This window comes from Dendropsophus ebraccatus, chromosome 3 (assembly GCF_027789765.1).
Source record: "Dendropsophus ebraccatus isolate aDenEbr1 chromosome 3, aDenEbr1.pat, whole genome shotgun sequence".
Lineage (NCBI taxonomy): Eukaryota > Metazoa > Chordata > Amphibia > Anura > Hylidae > Dendropsophus > Dendropsophus ebraccatus.
The window spans coordinates 81,155,470-81,171,974 of NC_091456.1; the positions used below are offsets into that span (position 1 = coordinate 81,155,470).

Below are 16,505 nucleotides of genomic sequence, written 5' to 3' on the forward strand. Positions count from 1 at the left end.
AAGGTGGAATCTGATTGGTTGCTAGGGGCAACTGAGCCAGTTTCACTATACACCATGTTTGATAAATCTCCCCCATATATATGTGCATTTCCCGGAATTAGTGTATATTGGGGATTTGTATAACCTTTGGCTAGACTTCTCCTTTAATGGGAGATTTTGCCTTTTTCATATGAAGCCAATGCAGTGGTCTTCAGCTTTAAGTTCTAACCACAAGCACAAATCTAAGCTAAACAGAACATATCTTGATTAGAGGTTAAAAGTATTGATAAATACTAAACTTTGTACTTATTACTAAATTCAGAAATCGTGCCAAACTTCATTGTGCCAAATGAAGTATTCTGTACAGATTGTTCTGAGCAATACACTGAGGAATACAGTACAATGTCATCTCAAGAAGAATTTGTGAAAAGATGTGGTTGAAAAGAGATGTTTAAGCTTTCTTACAAGGGAACAGGAAAAGCTTCGTTTAAACACATTGATGTTTGTTCTTAGCAGCAACAATGAATTTACGAGCTACATTAATATTCTAGATATTGCTAATGCTTCATCATGCCAAACACTCTGAGATAATTACTTTAATGTTGAACAATGAGGTTTCTTTATTATTTGACATTATAATCATCAGACTAGTTCTGCTTTTCCTAGGACAACATGGTGGTTCAGATAAAGGATTGCTGCACAGTGTAATGCTGATCTAATTATCCAGTTAATTCAGAATTGAAATAGCACATCATAATTCTACATACTTGCTTTGAGCAAGTAAGTATCCCATTTAAATTTTATTGATCAATACCATTAAAACTAACCGCCCAATATGTTGGTTCAAAGCTGGACCCAAATAGGTGTGTGAATGTTAATTTATATATCCCCTCTACTAACACTACAAATTATGACCTTCTCTGTACAATACAAAAACATCACAGAAATTACCTGCAGAACTGTGACCACGGAAAATAAAATAAATTAACCATCTTAGCTCAAAAGTATATATTTTTGATATTAGGCCCTGTTCACACTACAGAATGTCAAAGAATTGACATGTCAATTCTTTGAGTGGAGAGGTGCGGAAAACAGAGGCGCACAAGCCCTCCCATTCACTGGGATTGAAGGCAGGATTCTGTACGGAACACAACCCCAACCCCCCCACCCCCCCACCGCGGGTGAATTCTGATTCCATAGTGTAAATGAGGCTTTACTTTCTAAATCAAATTCCTTACCTAGAAGCTTTACAATATTGGGGTGATCAAATTCTGCCATAAGTGCTGCCTCTCTTTGGAAGTCAGCCTGCATATCAGCAGAGGCTTCTTCCTTCAGCATCTTTACTGCTACCATTGTAAAAGGTTCATAAGGAAGTAATCCCGGTGCCCTAAAAATCAACAAAAGAATAATAACATTTCTCACAATGAAGGGACACTATTTTATTTTTTTAAACATGTGTTTCCAAAATTAATAAAACTGCAAATTAACAGTCCTCTAAAACACTAAAGTACATACGTTAAGTGGTTAATATACAGAATGTAACATAACATCAATAACTTGGCTGATGAAACGCTACCTTCTTCCGATTGGGCACAAACCCCAGCAGCCCCAGCTCTCTTCCCATCATCCTGCTATGTCAGCCTTCAAGATGGCGCCATCAGAGCAGTCACCACTACCTATGGCCTCTGGAGAAAGCGAGGAAGAACTGGCCAACAGGACACAACCTGCCCTGATCCACCTGAGGCACCAGTGTTGGGCTACAAGAAACTGGTGGCAGACATACAAAAATCGGTGGAGACAGCAATCCTCCTGTCCCTGACCCAATTCCAGAGAAACGTCTTGCAGATGTCTAAGAAAGTGGAACTAGTGGAAAGGCAAGTGCCTTTTTTCAGGATGACAGTGAACAAGCAAGAATTTCTATCCCTACGTGTTGTAGGTTTGCCTAAATGTATTGAAATCAGACATATCAAAATGTATTGATCCCACCAAGTTTCACTGCTGAGATGCATTAGCATTGGGAGATATAGCCGGCGAGAGGACATGCCAGCAGTTTGATTCACTCCCCCGCTGTCTGCTCTGACTGTTAAAGTAGTCAAAAGATTCCCACTGTAAATTTTCAAAATGTTAGGGGAAAGTATGGATGCACGGCACCGACCAGTTTACTAACCACCACTTAAAATTTTTATTAAAGTATTGTATTGCCCCCAAAACGTTATACAAATCGCAAATATACACATATTGCGGAAAATGCACATAAAGTTCTTTTTTCCCTGCACTTACTACTGCATCAAGGCTTCACTTCCTGGATAAAATGGTGATGTCACGACCCGACTCCCAGAGCTGTGCGGGCTGTGGCTGCTGGAGAGGAGGATGGCAGGGGGGACACTGAGGGACACAGAGCACTGGAGGGACACTGAGCACCCCCCTGCCATCATCCTCTCCAGCAGCCACAGCCCGCACAACTCTGGGAGTCGGGTTGTGACATCACCGTTTTATCCAGGAAGTGAAACCTTGATGCAGAAGTAAGTACAGGGGAAAAAAGCACTTTATGAGCATTTTCCGCAATAAGTGTATATTGGCAATTTGTATAACTTTTCGGGGGCAATACAATACTTTAATAAAAGATTTCGCTGGACTTCTCTTTTAAGTATGGAACTGACCAAACCATGGTGTTTGGTGTAATGTCTTCACACCAAATTTAAAAAACTACTAGTCTCTAAAGACGTCCCTCCTGATCCATGATACCATCACAGTCTGGTGAGCACTAAGGAATTTTCTCTCAAAACAGATGCCACCTAGGGTCCATCCAGAATTTCATATCAGAACCAGGCCTTTGCTGAATGGAAGAAGCATTGTTTATTATGGATATCTACTGTATGTAGAATAAACTGTACACTTTTAGGCTGCGTTCACACTACGTATATTTCAGTCAGTATATGTATATTTTAGTCAGTATATTTCAGTCAGTATTGCAACCAAAACCAGGAGTGGATTAACCCTTTGAGGACCAGGCCCAAAATGACCCAGTGGACCGCGCAAATTTTGATCTTAGTGCTTTCGTTTTTCCCTCCTCCCCTTCTAAGAGCTCTAGCACTCTCAGTTTTCTATCTACAAGCCATGTAAGTGCTTGTTTTTTACAGGAATAGTTGTACTGTGTAATGGCGTCATTCATTTTACCATAACATGTATGACGGAATCCCAAATATATTATTTATGAAGATATAAATAGGTGAAATCGTAAGAAAGAATGCAATATGGTAACGTTTGGGGGGTTCCTGTGTCTACGTAATGCACTATATGGTAACAGCGACATGATACTATTATTCTATAGGTCAGTCAGAACACAACCATATGCAGGTTACACAGATTCTCTAATGTTATATGTTTTTTTTTTTATGAAATCCTTTTTTTTGGCAATTAAATATTAATAAAATGGGCCTATTGTGATGCTTATAACGGTTTTATTTTTTCACCTACGGGGCTGTATGGGGTGTCATTTTTTCCGCCATGATCTCTAGTTTTTATTAATACCATATTTGTGAAGATCGAACGTTTTGATCACTTTTTATTGATTTTTTTTAATATATAATGTAACATAAAATCGGTAATCTGCACACTTTTCCCCCTCTTTTCGTGTACGCTGTTTACCGGTCGCAATGACGCTTGTTATATTTTAATAGATCGGACAATTACGCACGCTACGGTATATTATATGTTTATCTATTTATTCATTTTTATATGTTTTATTTATATAATGGGAAAGGGGGGTGATTTAGACTTTTATTGGGGGAGGGGTTTTGGGGTAGTGTGTTAGTGTTTTGAACTTTTTTTTTTACACTTTTGAAGTCCCTTTGGGGGACTTGTACATACAATACTTAGATTTCTACACTGATGAATGCTATGCCATAGGCATAGCATTGATCAGTGTTATCGGCGATCTGCTCATTGAGCCTGCCTGTGCAGGCTCAGTGTAGCAGATCGCCGATCGAACCGCACGGAGGCAGGTAAGAGACCTCCGGCAGTCCGTTTCAACGATCGGGACCCCCGCAGTCACACTGCGGGGGTCCCGATCGGTAAGTGACAGGGGACTCCCCCTGTCACTTACACTTAAACGCCGCGGTCGCGCCGCGATCGCGGCGTTTAAGGGGTTAATGACACGCGGCAGCGCGATCGATGCAGCGTGTCATTACCGGTGAGGTCCCGGCTGCTGATTGCAGCCGGCCCCCACCTGCTATGAAGCGCGCTCCGCTCCGGAGCACGCTTCATAGCGGGAAAAACACCCAGGACGTAAGGTTACGTCATGGGTTGTCTGGGGACAGACTTCCATGACGTAACCCTACGTCCAGGGTCGTCTAGGGGTTAAAAACACAGAAAGGATCCGTTCACACAATGTTGAAATTGAGTGGATGGCCGCCATTTAATGGCAAATATTTGCTGTTATTTTAGAACAATAGTTGTTATATTGAAATAATAGCAGTTATTTACTGTTATATGGCGGCCATCCACTCAATTTCAACATTGTGTGAACAGATCCTTTCTGTGTTTTTAATCCACTCCTGGTTTTGGTTGCAATACTGACTGAAATATACTGACTGAAATATACGTAGTGTGAACGCAGCCTTATGTGTATTATAAATGTCTTTACTATGTTACTGCTTAAGATGCTATAAAAAGACAGATGCGTCTTGCTTTATATCAATAGAGTAAAACATCCAATCACATTCTATTTAACCTAGGGAGTGCATCCACATCTTTTACCTATACAACATTATACTAAATGTGAATATATTTGTACACCCCCCCACCCCCACCCCAGCCACAGGCGCACGGCACAACCCTCATTTCCTGCATTGACAAACTCCTTCGCTGTATGCGGGCTCAAAACTTAAACAGGATAAACAGAATGTTGTTAGTTGACATGTTATTGGCACTAAACAGAGAATTATGTCTCAAACGCTGAAATATAGCACCAGGGAAGAGGAGGAGGTTGCTAAGTTTAGGAACAGGCATGTGTTTAACATACGACAAGACAAATATTTTAATAAGAGCAGAAGGAGATGTTTCAGCTTGTGTTGATAAATGTCACGTTTCATGGAGATGAACATATGGTAGAAAAGTGATACAAATATAAATCCAAAGCTCAGTAACAAACAGCCTGCGAGTCAGCAGAGAATGGAGAATATATGTCATTCCACTTTTCCAATGGGAAAAGATAGATGGCGAGATAAAGAGCATTTGTCATGTATTCCAGATAGTAAGCATAGTAGGGAAGAAAAGGAGAAAAATATCATTCCTTTACCTGGCTTGGAAGACTCGTCCAAAGGCCCCTTCTCCAATATCTCTGACATACTCAATATTATTCCTTGGATATTCAAGAGTTATGAGTTTAGGGTTAAGGAGAAGAGGCAATCTCTGATACATAGGGTTTGGATGTAATCGGTCTAGCACAAGCTCTGATGGAAGCGCTGTAAGTGTTGGAGCTGTAGCTTCTCTGGAAGAAATAAAACAAATTATCAATAATAAAAGGCGTTATCCAGGATTAGAAAAAGCACAGCGACTTTCTTGCAAAAATAACACCACCTCTGTCCTCTGGTTGTGTGTGGTATTACAATACAGCTCTATTGACTTTAATAGAACTGAGCTGCAAAACCTACACCCAAACTGAAAACAGGAAAAGAGCTTTTTTCTGAAGGAAAGCATGCTCGTTTTTATAAGCCTGGACAATTCTTTTAAATTTTATTAAAATTCATTTTCAGGGGATTTATATGCTTAATGTGTAAATGTAAGACAACCCTGCAGTTGTGATGTGAACTGTAGCCTGTTAAGGGGTGTGCTAGCATGTCATGATATAGTACTAGATTTGTATAACAAAAAAAATTAATTCCTTAACTAAAGGAAAGGTAAGGGTAGACACAAATATGGTTAGTGGTATACTATTCCAGTTGCATTCATATACTATGCAAAGTATTTCTCTAGAGTTGTTCCTCACTAGCACCTATATAAGGCAGCAATCCTTTAAAGTTAATGTTTGACCCATAAAGAGCCTTAAAACGTGGATGGGGATTACATGCTAAGCCAGAATCTCTATAATAAGGGAAGATTACCCATGGGAGAGACTCTGGTTTGGCATAATGTTGCCATATTATGAATAGTCATGTTTTACTCCAATAGCCGGCAGTGAGGAAAAAGCTTTTGCCAATTTGGCAGTCTCTTAAAGGAAGCACACTCCCCTATAAGTCCCTATTTTTGTGCTATTAATGGCAACTAGAAAGTGATGAGCAATAATTTAAACCACAATGCCAAAATATCACCCATGATGACTTTTTCAGTCATCCCTAGCAGGGAAGACCTACAAAAGGGCTGGGCCCCATAGCAAAATTTTTATTCGGCCCCCTAATGTGGTGGGCCCCATAGCAGCTGCTACGGTGGTAGCTATGGCTGCTACGATGGTAGCTATGCCCCTGACCCCTGGGTTCTGCTCAATTGCTGCAAACATTATTTCAAGAACGTCAATATGGTTTGTACTTTGTGCCTCGTATGACATTTTTATTTAGCAATATATGTAGAAAGGCTTTATCCTAACATTGTTCCTCTTTTATAGAGATTAATTCATTTTTAACCTTCTATTATCTGTTGATTGTCCAAAATGTGAACTGTTCAAGCAGGGCAAATTGATTCTGCCATGTCCAATGCCAGCAGTCGTTGTGGGATTGTGGTTTTGTATCACAGCCAAGTTTCCACCATTAATTGCATTGGCACACATGTAGTGTCAGTATGTTTACCTTCACCAAATGCTACTGTAGGTCAGGGTTTCTTAACCCCTTAAGGTCCTTTGTATGTTGCATCAAAATGAAAAATAGAACTGGTCTTCATTTCCAACAATTAACTTTTTATAACTTCAGTATAGATTATCCGGATATATAACATTTTTGTATGTTGCTAGAGTCACTATAAAAACAAAAAAACAAAAGCACCTCTTTGGGTTCCCTGCGTATCCCAATGATATTATTTGGACCACCCTCCCTTTTTTGCTTGTCTCGGCTATGATGACCTGGTTAGTCTATCAGTGACTGAGATAGGACACTACTGCAGACAGTTACAGGTTGAGTGGGCCGTCACTGCTGAGAGGAGAGGGGGGACTTAGGTATGTGAGTATGTCTTTTTTATCCCTATAGTGGCCGCAGCAACGCATAATTTTTTTCTAATATATCGAATTACCTCTTTAAGATATATGATGTCATATAGTACCATAAATATAAAAGAATCATAAGAGTACTTTAAAATTACCAGGATAAATAAAATATATGGGAAAACATTTGAAGAGAACAGTCTTGTTTCAAAACATATAACACTTTAATGTTTTTATGGACCTCCTCCATAATCATGTATCCTAATATTAGACTTCTGTGTGCACAAAAGGTGCATATACGTATAGTAATACGTAGATAAGGACACACAAAATACTAACCTGCTTATGTTTTTCATTTTCTTCTGTCTCCGGCAACAAACAAGGGCAGTTATAATCAGCAGTATTAAGCCGGCAAAACTGCAGATTATTGATATGATGACAGTCATTGAATGTGTTGGAGAGAAAGATGACGATGTTGATGGCATAACAGGTGGACCATGTGCTGTTTTTATTGTTGTTGGTAACTGAGGTGTACCTTTAGAGACAACAGAAGGTCACTGTTAAAGGACAGGAGTATATAAAAGGCCAAATAATAGTTGTATTAATTCTGTCTGATATGAGAGAGGCGCATATCAACTATCTGTGATAATCATTCTGCTGTGCCATGAGATGCAGAAACTGGAGAAAAAGTTTGCCTTCAGGTTGCCTTTACTCACAACGTATCCGCAGCGGATTTCTCTCTGCGAATTTGCAGCGAAATCCACTGCGGATACTTGCCCATGCATTTCAATGGGCTGACATACTCGCAGCAGGATTGTCATCACGCTGCGAGTATGTTAAATTTAGCACCGTTAACCCTCGCCGCCCAAAGCATACATCACCTGCTCCAGGCTCCTGCTTGCTTCGGGGCCTCCTGGCGGCTCCCAGCGGTCAGCCAATCAGTGCGCTGCCCCATCCCAAAAATTTTCAACTTTTTCAAAAGTTGCAGTATATAAATAATCCCTCCTGGCCAAATATACTTGCATGTGGGAATTTGTTGGGATTTGTAAAAATTTGTCAAACCACAGTCATTTGTACATGATTTTCCCCCCATAATTTATAAACTGATGTAAAATCAGTTGAAAATAACTGGCCTTCCATTGTTATAAATTACAGACGTTTTAATAGTTTTATAATATGGCTGGAAAAAAACTGTATGCGAACATGAATTTAACTTATTTTTACTTATAATTTATAATTTAACTGAATTTACCCTATTAATTGTATACAATATAAAATGGTTTATTACCTGCCCTACATGCTGGAATGTTGCAGTATTCCCATTTAACATTAGGATTCTTTGTATAACACCATGGGCGCTCATATTCTCCTCCAGGGTTTCTACAATAATTTTCGGCATTGGACAGCTCTTGCAATATAGTGGGCATATTTCTGTGTAGGTGAGATAGCTAGAAAAAATATAAATAAAACAATTCCTTGAACATTATTACAGCGCTACAAAATGTAAAATTGTCATTGTTTCTGATGATTTTTAAAACTTACTGCACCTTTGCATTATGTGTATAGCAGCTGGTAAAGGGTTAGCCCTGTTCACATCACACATACAGAAGTCACTATTTTTTTTTTTGCGCCTTGCTGCCATCTAGTGGTAGTATTAAGTAATGTGTTTCAGATCATTACAGAAGATTATAGAGCAAGGGAGGAGTTAAGCAAATAAGCTGTCTAGAAGTTGTCAGTAGAGTTAAAGAGGTACTGTGGGGGCGACTCCCATAAAAGTAAACATTATTACATTAACCCCTTAAGGTCTGAGCCAATTTTCAGTTTTGTGCTTTTGTTTTTCCTCCTTTCGTTTAAAGCGACTCTGTACCCACAATCTGACCCCCCCAAACCGCTTGTACCTTCAGCTTACATTTGTATATGCATTAGGTTGACACAACCTCTCTGTCCCTTTTTCCCACCCTCCTCATCATTAGGAATGCTCCAGGCAGATTGCTTCCTATTCCCCACCTTTGTGTATAATGAACATGGGCTGGATCGTTAATACACCTGTGGAAAGCTCAAACAGCAGTAAATGTTCCTAGATCATTCCTAATGATGAGGAGGGTGGGGAGGAAGGACGGAGAGGTGGTGCCAACCTAATGCATATACAAATGTAAGCCCCGGCCGTTAGACACAGCTCTGTAGGATTAAAAGTTGTTTTTAGGACAATAACTGCATCACCTGCCAAATGGACCCCAGGACAGATCTTGGATTAAAAGCAGCAATCCGAAGGTACAAGTGGTTTTGGGGGGTCAGATTGTGGGTACAGAGTCGCTTTAACCCATAGCTGCACCAGGACGTTATTGAACGTCCTCGTGCCGCTATGGGAGTTCAGAGGGGGGTCGCGCGGCGACCCCCCTCTGAACTGCCGCTATCCCGGGTGCCGCATGTAGCCCGGGATCGCGGCTATTAGCGGGCACGGTCCGATTGCCGTGCCCGCTAATTAAGTACTTAGAAGCAGCTGTCAAAGTTGACAGCTGCTTCTAAATACTTGCTGATATGCATACCTGGTGGTCTAGTGGGAGGATCGCCCCCCTGCGGCGCGATTGCGGGGGGGGCGATCCCTGCATCCATCCCGGGCCGGGGTCTGCTCCGTAATGGCGCTGATCCCGGCTCGGCATTCTATTGCTTTTGGCTGCAGCAGCCAAAAGTAATAGAACACCGATCTCATGGATTCATGCAGTATAACTATACTGCATGGATCTCTATGAGAGATCAGAGTGCATATACTAGAAGTCCCCCAGGGGGGCTTCTAGTATATGTGTAAAGTAAAAGAAAAAAGTATTTTTAATAACACAAAATCCCCTCCCCTAATAAAAGTCTGAATCACCCCCCTTTCCCCATTTTATAAATAAAAATAAATAAATAAATTAATAAACAAACATGTTTGCTATCGCCGCGTGCGTAATGGCCCAAACTATTAATTAATCACATTCCTGATCTCACACGGTAAACGGCGTCAGCACAAAAAAATCCCAAAGTGCAAAATTGCGCATTTTTGGTCGCATCAAATCCAGAATAATTGTAATAAAAAGCGATCAAAAAGTCATATATGCGCAATCAAGGTACCGATAGAAAGATCACATCATGGCGCAAAAAATGACACCTCACACAGACCCATAGGCCAAAGGATAAAAGCGCTATAAGCCTGGGAATGGAGCGATTTTAAGGAACATATATTTTCTTTAAAAGGTTTTAATTTTTTACAAGCCATCAAATCAAATAAAAGTTATACATGTTACATATCGTTGTAATCGTAACAACTTAAGGAACATATATAACGAGTCAGTTTTACCCCAGGGCGAACATAGTAAAAACAACCCCCCCCAAATAAAAAAAAAACATTTTTTTTTTCAATTTCACCACACATATAATTTTTTTCTGGTTTCCCGGCACATTTTAGGCAAAAATTACATCTGCCATAGCAAAGTACAATTAGTTGCGCAAAAAATAAGGGCTCATTTGGGTCTCTAGGTGGAAAAATGCAGGCGCTATGGCCTTATATACACGAGGAGGGAAAAACGAAAACGCAAAAATGAAAACTGGCTGTATCCCCTAAGGGTTAAAAGGCCATAGCGCTTGTATTTTTTCACCTAGAGACCCACATGGGCGCTAACTTTTTGCATCACAAATTGTACTTTGCAATGACAGACTTCATTTTTGCATAAAATATGCAGTGAAACCAGAAAAAAATTATATATGTGGTGCAATTGAAAATAAACCCCTTTTTTTTTTTTTTTATTTGGGAGGGTTTCTGGTAAAACTAACATGTTATATATATTACTATGTTACGATTACAATGATAGCCAAGTTGCATAACTTTTATTTTATTTGAAAGCTTTTAAAAATTAAAATCTTTAAAAAAACTAAATGTTCCTTAAAATTGCTCTATTACTGTACCATGCCTATAGCACTTTTATTCTATGGTCTATGGGGCTGTGTGAGGTGTCCTTTTTTGCGCCATGGTCTGTACTTTTTTATCAGTACCTTACTTGCGTATAAGCAACTTTTTGTTCACCTTTTATTAAATTTTTAAGGATTTGATGCGACCAAAAAATGTGCAATACTGCACTTTGGAGTTTTTTGGCGCTTACGCCGTTTACCGTGCGAGATCAGGAATGGTATAATTTAATAATTTGGGCGATTACGCACGTGGCGATACCACGTGTTTGTTTTTTTATATTTTTATTTATTAAATGGGAAAAGGGGGGGGTGATTTTATTAGGGGAGGGGATTTTTTATTATTAAAAAAACTTTTTTTTTAAACATACAACTACACTGATTTCTCATACAGATCAGTGCAGTATACTTGATACCAGATGCATGGATTGCCAAACTGAGATCAGCATCAGTCCAACGCTGAGCCCCGGCCAGCTCGGAGGGGAGATCAAACCATCACTTGCTATTTACTCTAATTACTAAAATTAAGTTGACACCCATCTGACAAATTATAAATCCACATATCTGATGAATAGCCATATCAAGAAATTGTAAAAAGGTGTGTAATCAGGCAGGATACTCTAATTTATGGAGGGTTGGCAATAAGAAGACCCTTTTCCCACCCCAGGATGACTCCTTTAGGCAATCTAAGGGAAAAGGTGCTGGTCAAGAATAATATATATAGGACATTTTCTTGCCAAATAGTTTGAAGACATTATGGCTTGGACCTGCAGCTGGACAGATTTCTCCATTCTCACAGCCCTTGCAAGGATTTTGTTTATATCTCAAGTTTCTCATTTTAAAACCAAATAAAGCATTTGGAAATCTGGCTCGGGTTTTGCAGAGGAAAATACAGGTGCCTGAATGGAATAGTAAATACTTTTCAAAGGTCTCAGCTGAATAAGAATTTGTTTTATTAGCCCTTTTCCCATATTAAGATAACACATTCGAGACCTGACATTCCTCCTGAGAGGAAAGATTCAGCAAATGTTCATATCACAAATTCTGACCTGTACTTGATGAGTTTGGTTTCCAGGATTGTATAATGTAATATTTATTACAATGTCAGATATATTACCTGTTGACTCCATTTTTGACAAGGGATTCCTGATGCTGTCATGTTGACTGTCCCCTGGTAATGTCTGCCATTGCCTTTATAGCAGGTTTCTGAAATTGAGAGGATTTACTTTGTTAAACATAGCTTTAAAAAAAAAAAAAAAAAAAGGTTTTAAGTGTAGCAAAATAATAAATGCAGAAAAAAAATTGGCCGCACCATTATGCCTTGTGGGTAGGAATTGTTTAATGTATCACTGTGTGATTCTAAGGAGAAACAAAATCTGTAAACAAAACTTTTGCAGTGCATTTGGCTTTTCTAACCGTCAGTGATCAGCTAAATGAACCCGCAGACTAGTCAAAAGTTTTGATCAGTCAGGGTTTGGGTGGTCAGACCCCTATCGCTCTCCAAAATCAGTGGGAATAAGAATTCTCTAAGCACACTTCTCCCCATCAGTACTAGTGATCAGTGGGGGTCTGAGCACTCATACCCAGACCGATCTACACTTTTGCCTTTTGGACATCAAAAATTAAGATTTTTTTTTTAATGACAGGTACACTTTAAATATAGAATATGTAAGTACAGGTCTTGGGTAGTGATGAGCGAGTACTAAAATGCTTGGGTGCTCGTTACTCGAGACAAATATTTCACGATACTCGAGTGCTCGTTTTGAGTAACAAACCCCATTGAAGTCAATGGGAAACTCGAGCATTTTTGCAGGGGACCCAAGTTTAGTAGAGGGAAGGTCGTGTGAAAACCTGTCAACCTCAGAAAATGATGAAAACACCACAAAAATGGACAGGAAAAAGCAGGGGCAGCATGGATGGATGCCTCTGAGGCTGCCTAACTGCACCATTATGCCAAATTCTGGGCAACAGCCTGGTAAAAACAGAGGTAGGAATATGAACCACCCAAAAACTTAGCCTGTCACAGTAAGGCAGTAAGAACACAGGGAAACATTAAAACAAAGTTATCATATGAAGCACCCCAAAATCTAGCCTGACACAGCATGGCGGTGAGAAAACAGGGAACCATTAAAACAGATGACAGAGTGACTAAGGTAGAAGCGGCCGCAGGTGAGCCTCCCAAAAATTATGCCACACACAGCATGGCGGTGATGACAAAGTGACTAAGGTAGAAGCGGTAGCAGGTGAGCCTCCCAAAAATTATGCCACACACAGCATGGCAGGAGAAAAATTGGCTGTTGGCTGAGAATTGAAGAAGCAGGAGGAAGAGGAGGAGAGGAGATACCAAGAATCTTCATGTTGAGCTGCTTTCCCCGGGTGGACAGTTGAATTTAGGTGAAATCCAGGCTTTGTTCATTTTTATAAACGTCAGCCTGTCAGCGCTGTCAGGGTCACGGAAAAGACAGACTAACATAAAGTCAGTCATGTGCACCAGGGTCCTAACACACAAGAATTCCCTATCCTCACTAGGCTCACTCTCAATTTCCTCCTCCTCCTCCACCAATTCCACCTCTTCAGGCCATATACGCTCAACAGCTAAGGATTGAGCATGGGTACCCTCTTCTATTGCGTCAGCAGTCTGCTCCTCTTCCTCCTCTTCTTTCTCCTCCTCTACTTCGTGCTGAGAAACTGACGTCAGGGTGGTCTGGCTATCTAGCGGCGGATGTTCTTCCCCCATCTCCTGAGATGAAGGCAGTCTCAGACTTCAGGCTGAGCAGGGAGGTTTGAAGCAGACACAGCAGCGGGATGGTGAGCCTGATGAAGGAGGCATCTCCGCTGACTATCTGTGTTGACTCCTCAAAGGGGCCCAGTACCTGACAGATAGCAGACATTTGGAGGCTGTCTATAGAGTCTGTGTGTAAGTGGTGGTCTGGGCTGTGGTCTATGGCACCTGTTACACAGGACAATGATCAGTGAAGTTCTATGCAGGTGTACTACAAATCACAGCAATACATTCTACGACAGCAGCACCACCAGCCACAAAATCATAAAAGAGTACTGAGCACTTCTTAGGGGTCTGTATGCAACACCGAATGTCCCCTTTCTGCCAGCAGCCGATCACCACAGTGTGCTGCTGAAATCGTGGTAGCTGCACTGCAAGTCCCAGCCAGCAGTCTGTAGTAAAACTATTAAAAACGATTTGAAGCCCTTAAAAGGGCTGTTTGGTTGTTTCGCTAGTATTCCCTGCCTACTGGAACGCTAATTCCCTCCCTGACCAGCAGCAACTCTGTCCCTTATCTCTTCCAGCATACTTCTGAAGCGAGCACTGGCGGCCCCCAATTTTTTTAGATGGCAGGGAAAGCACAGAAAGTCTATGTTGACATTTAGTGGACGGTCGCCATTTACCACCGCAAATAATGGCCATTGTTTTAAAATAACAGCAATTATTTGCCATTAAATGACGGCCATCCACTCAATTTTAACATTGTGTGAACAGAGCCTTTCTGAATCCACTCCTGGTTTTGGTTGCAAAATACTGACCAAACTACTGACCAAAATACTTTGTGGGAACATAGCCTTTGGCTGCATTCACACATTTAGTAGTTAGTAAATGATGTCTGCAATCGTCTACAATCTGCATAAAATGTGTGTGTAATGGATCCGTATTGCATCGATAATCCGTATTTTTTGTGGCTCAGCAAGGAAGGGGAAGGTGATAGCTAAATTAGTGGGAATGGTTTAAAATGATTACATAAATTATTGCATATTTCTTATGGATCTACAGATGTTATGGACTTTTTGTCCGTTCAATATGGACTCTCCCATGGAACAACCTGTGTTGAAATTATTTTGCGGCAGCAATTTTTGTGGATTACAAATCCATAAAACTGTGGACAGTGTGAACAGCCCAACTGAAATCAATGGACCCTAAATTTGCCTGTAATTTTGCATCCGCAATTACAGACAAAACTTACGGAACGTGTGAATGTAGCCTTAACTATCCCACCCATGCTGACTGGACCACATAGACATGTATGGTGTTCTTAAGAGAACAATAACTTACCTTCAATCTAATGATCAGGGTTGACTGATCATACATATAGAAGAAATGTAGGGAGTCATACTACTTTAGGAGTCTTGTAAATGGCCATATTACAGATTTGTGCTGTGTGGATTTATAACACGCCACTTACAAATAACAATACAAATCTATTGCCACATATTTGCACGGCATGTTCATAAATATTACAATGGGAGCGACATAGCAGTAACCACATCTCTATAATACAGAACCATAAATACCATGTGCCACCCTAAAGACTCTAGTCACATGGATTTATCATGTGCATAAAGGAGTAACTTAAAGGTTTTCATACTTCAGTAATCTATGTTCACCTTATTAGATTTTACAGCGTTAGATAGAAGTGGATTCCATCTACAATAGTAAGTATATATAATTGCATTAAGCAGTGATATAGGTCTAGAGTTCAAAGAAAAACAAAGGGTTTGCTACAGTTTGCTATGTTTCTCTAGTAGGCATGTTAACCTGAAAAGAAAAGGCTTAGAACACCCCCTATGGAGATCCACAGAGAACTCATTCATGTAATTGATTAAAGCTCACTAGAAACACAAAACTACAAAATCCAAGATTTTATGAAAATAGAGTAGATGAAGGTCATCCAGTGGAACAAAGTCATTCTTTTTCTATTTTTCTTTTCCATTGAAATAATCATTATTACAACTTACTGGTAATATTTTCCTTATGTAACTCTGGAAAAGAATAGAAAAAAACAACACTTTAAGACATGCCCATTTTACATGGAATTTGGAAACTATGAACATTAAATGATCAATGCTATAGAAATACTAGTTCTCAATAATGATTCGGTGATGCAGCAAATAACGTTTGAATAAAAAATAGCTATTTTGAAATGGATATGAATGTCTACGCATCAAAATTCATTTATCGTTACATGTATTATACTTTTATCCCTACTGTTGAATCTACCATAATGAATGTTCTTTTTTGGTCTTTCATACAGTATATCATTATCTTACCAAAGTATGGAATCTTTATGCATGCCCCAGGGCTCTTTTGCAGGCTTGGAAGCTGTTCACAATCAGGAAGTGTCAACAGCATTAATCCAGGTTTATAAATTCCTTTCCGAGAATTTTCCTCTATGGACAACCACTCTTTAAAGCAATACAAATCCTTTACTGCATGGCAATGTTCCCTGAAAAACAAAGCATAGAAAGATCACAGTAAAAGCAAAAATAAAAAAGGAAGAACTGGAAGAACAAATTTTGTGTATTTTGTTTTTAAATTGTAGCTGTAATTTCAAACAATGTCCCTCTATGCGACAGCCTGTGGCTAACATAGTTAAACATCAGTTAACTTACTAAAAATGATGCTATACCCCAGCAAAACAGCTGCAAAGTATTGGCCTCTGGGAGTCCA

General features: G+C 39.9%; 1 protein-coding gene across 1 annotated transcript in view; it reads right to left on the bottom strand.

Moving 5' to 3' along the window:
* The window catches only part of MUSK (muscle associated receptor tyrosine kinase), a 125,503-nt gene that overhangs the window by 12,726 nt on the left and 96,272 nt on the right, over positions 1 to 16,505 (bottom strand). Inside the window, exons 10-16 of the mRNA XM_069964315.1 lie at positions 16,106 to 16,281; positions 15,794 to 15,817; positions 12,165 to 12,253; positions 8,397 to 8,556; positions 7,448 to 7,643; positions 5,279 to 5,470; positions 1,218 to 1,366 (exon numbers count right to left, since the gene is read on the bottom strand). Coding sequence (XP_069820416.1) covers positions 1,218 to 1,366; positions 5,279 to 5,470; positions 7,448 to 7,643; positions 8,397 to 8,556; positions 12,165 to 12,253; positions 15,794 to 15,817; positions 16,106 to 16,281 — 986 coding nt within the window. The remainder of the gene's footprint in view (positions 1 to 1,217; positions 1,367 to 5,278; positions 5,471 to 7,447; positions 7,644 to 8,396; positions 8,557 to 12,164; positions 12,254 to 15,793; positions 15,818 to 16,105; positions 16,282 to 16,505) is intronic.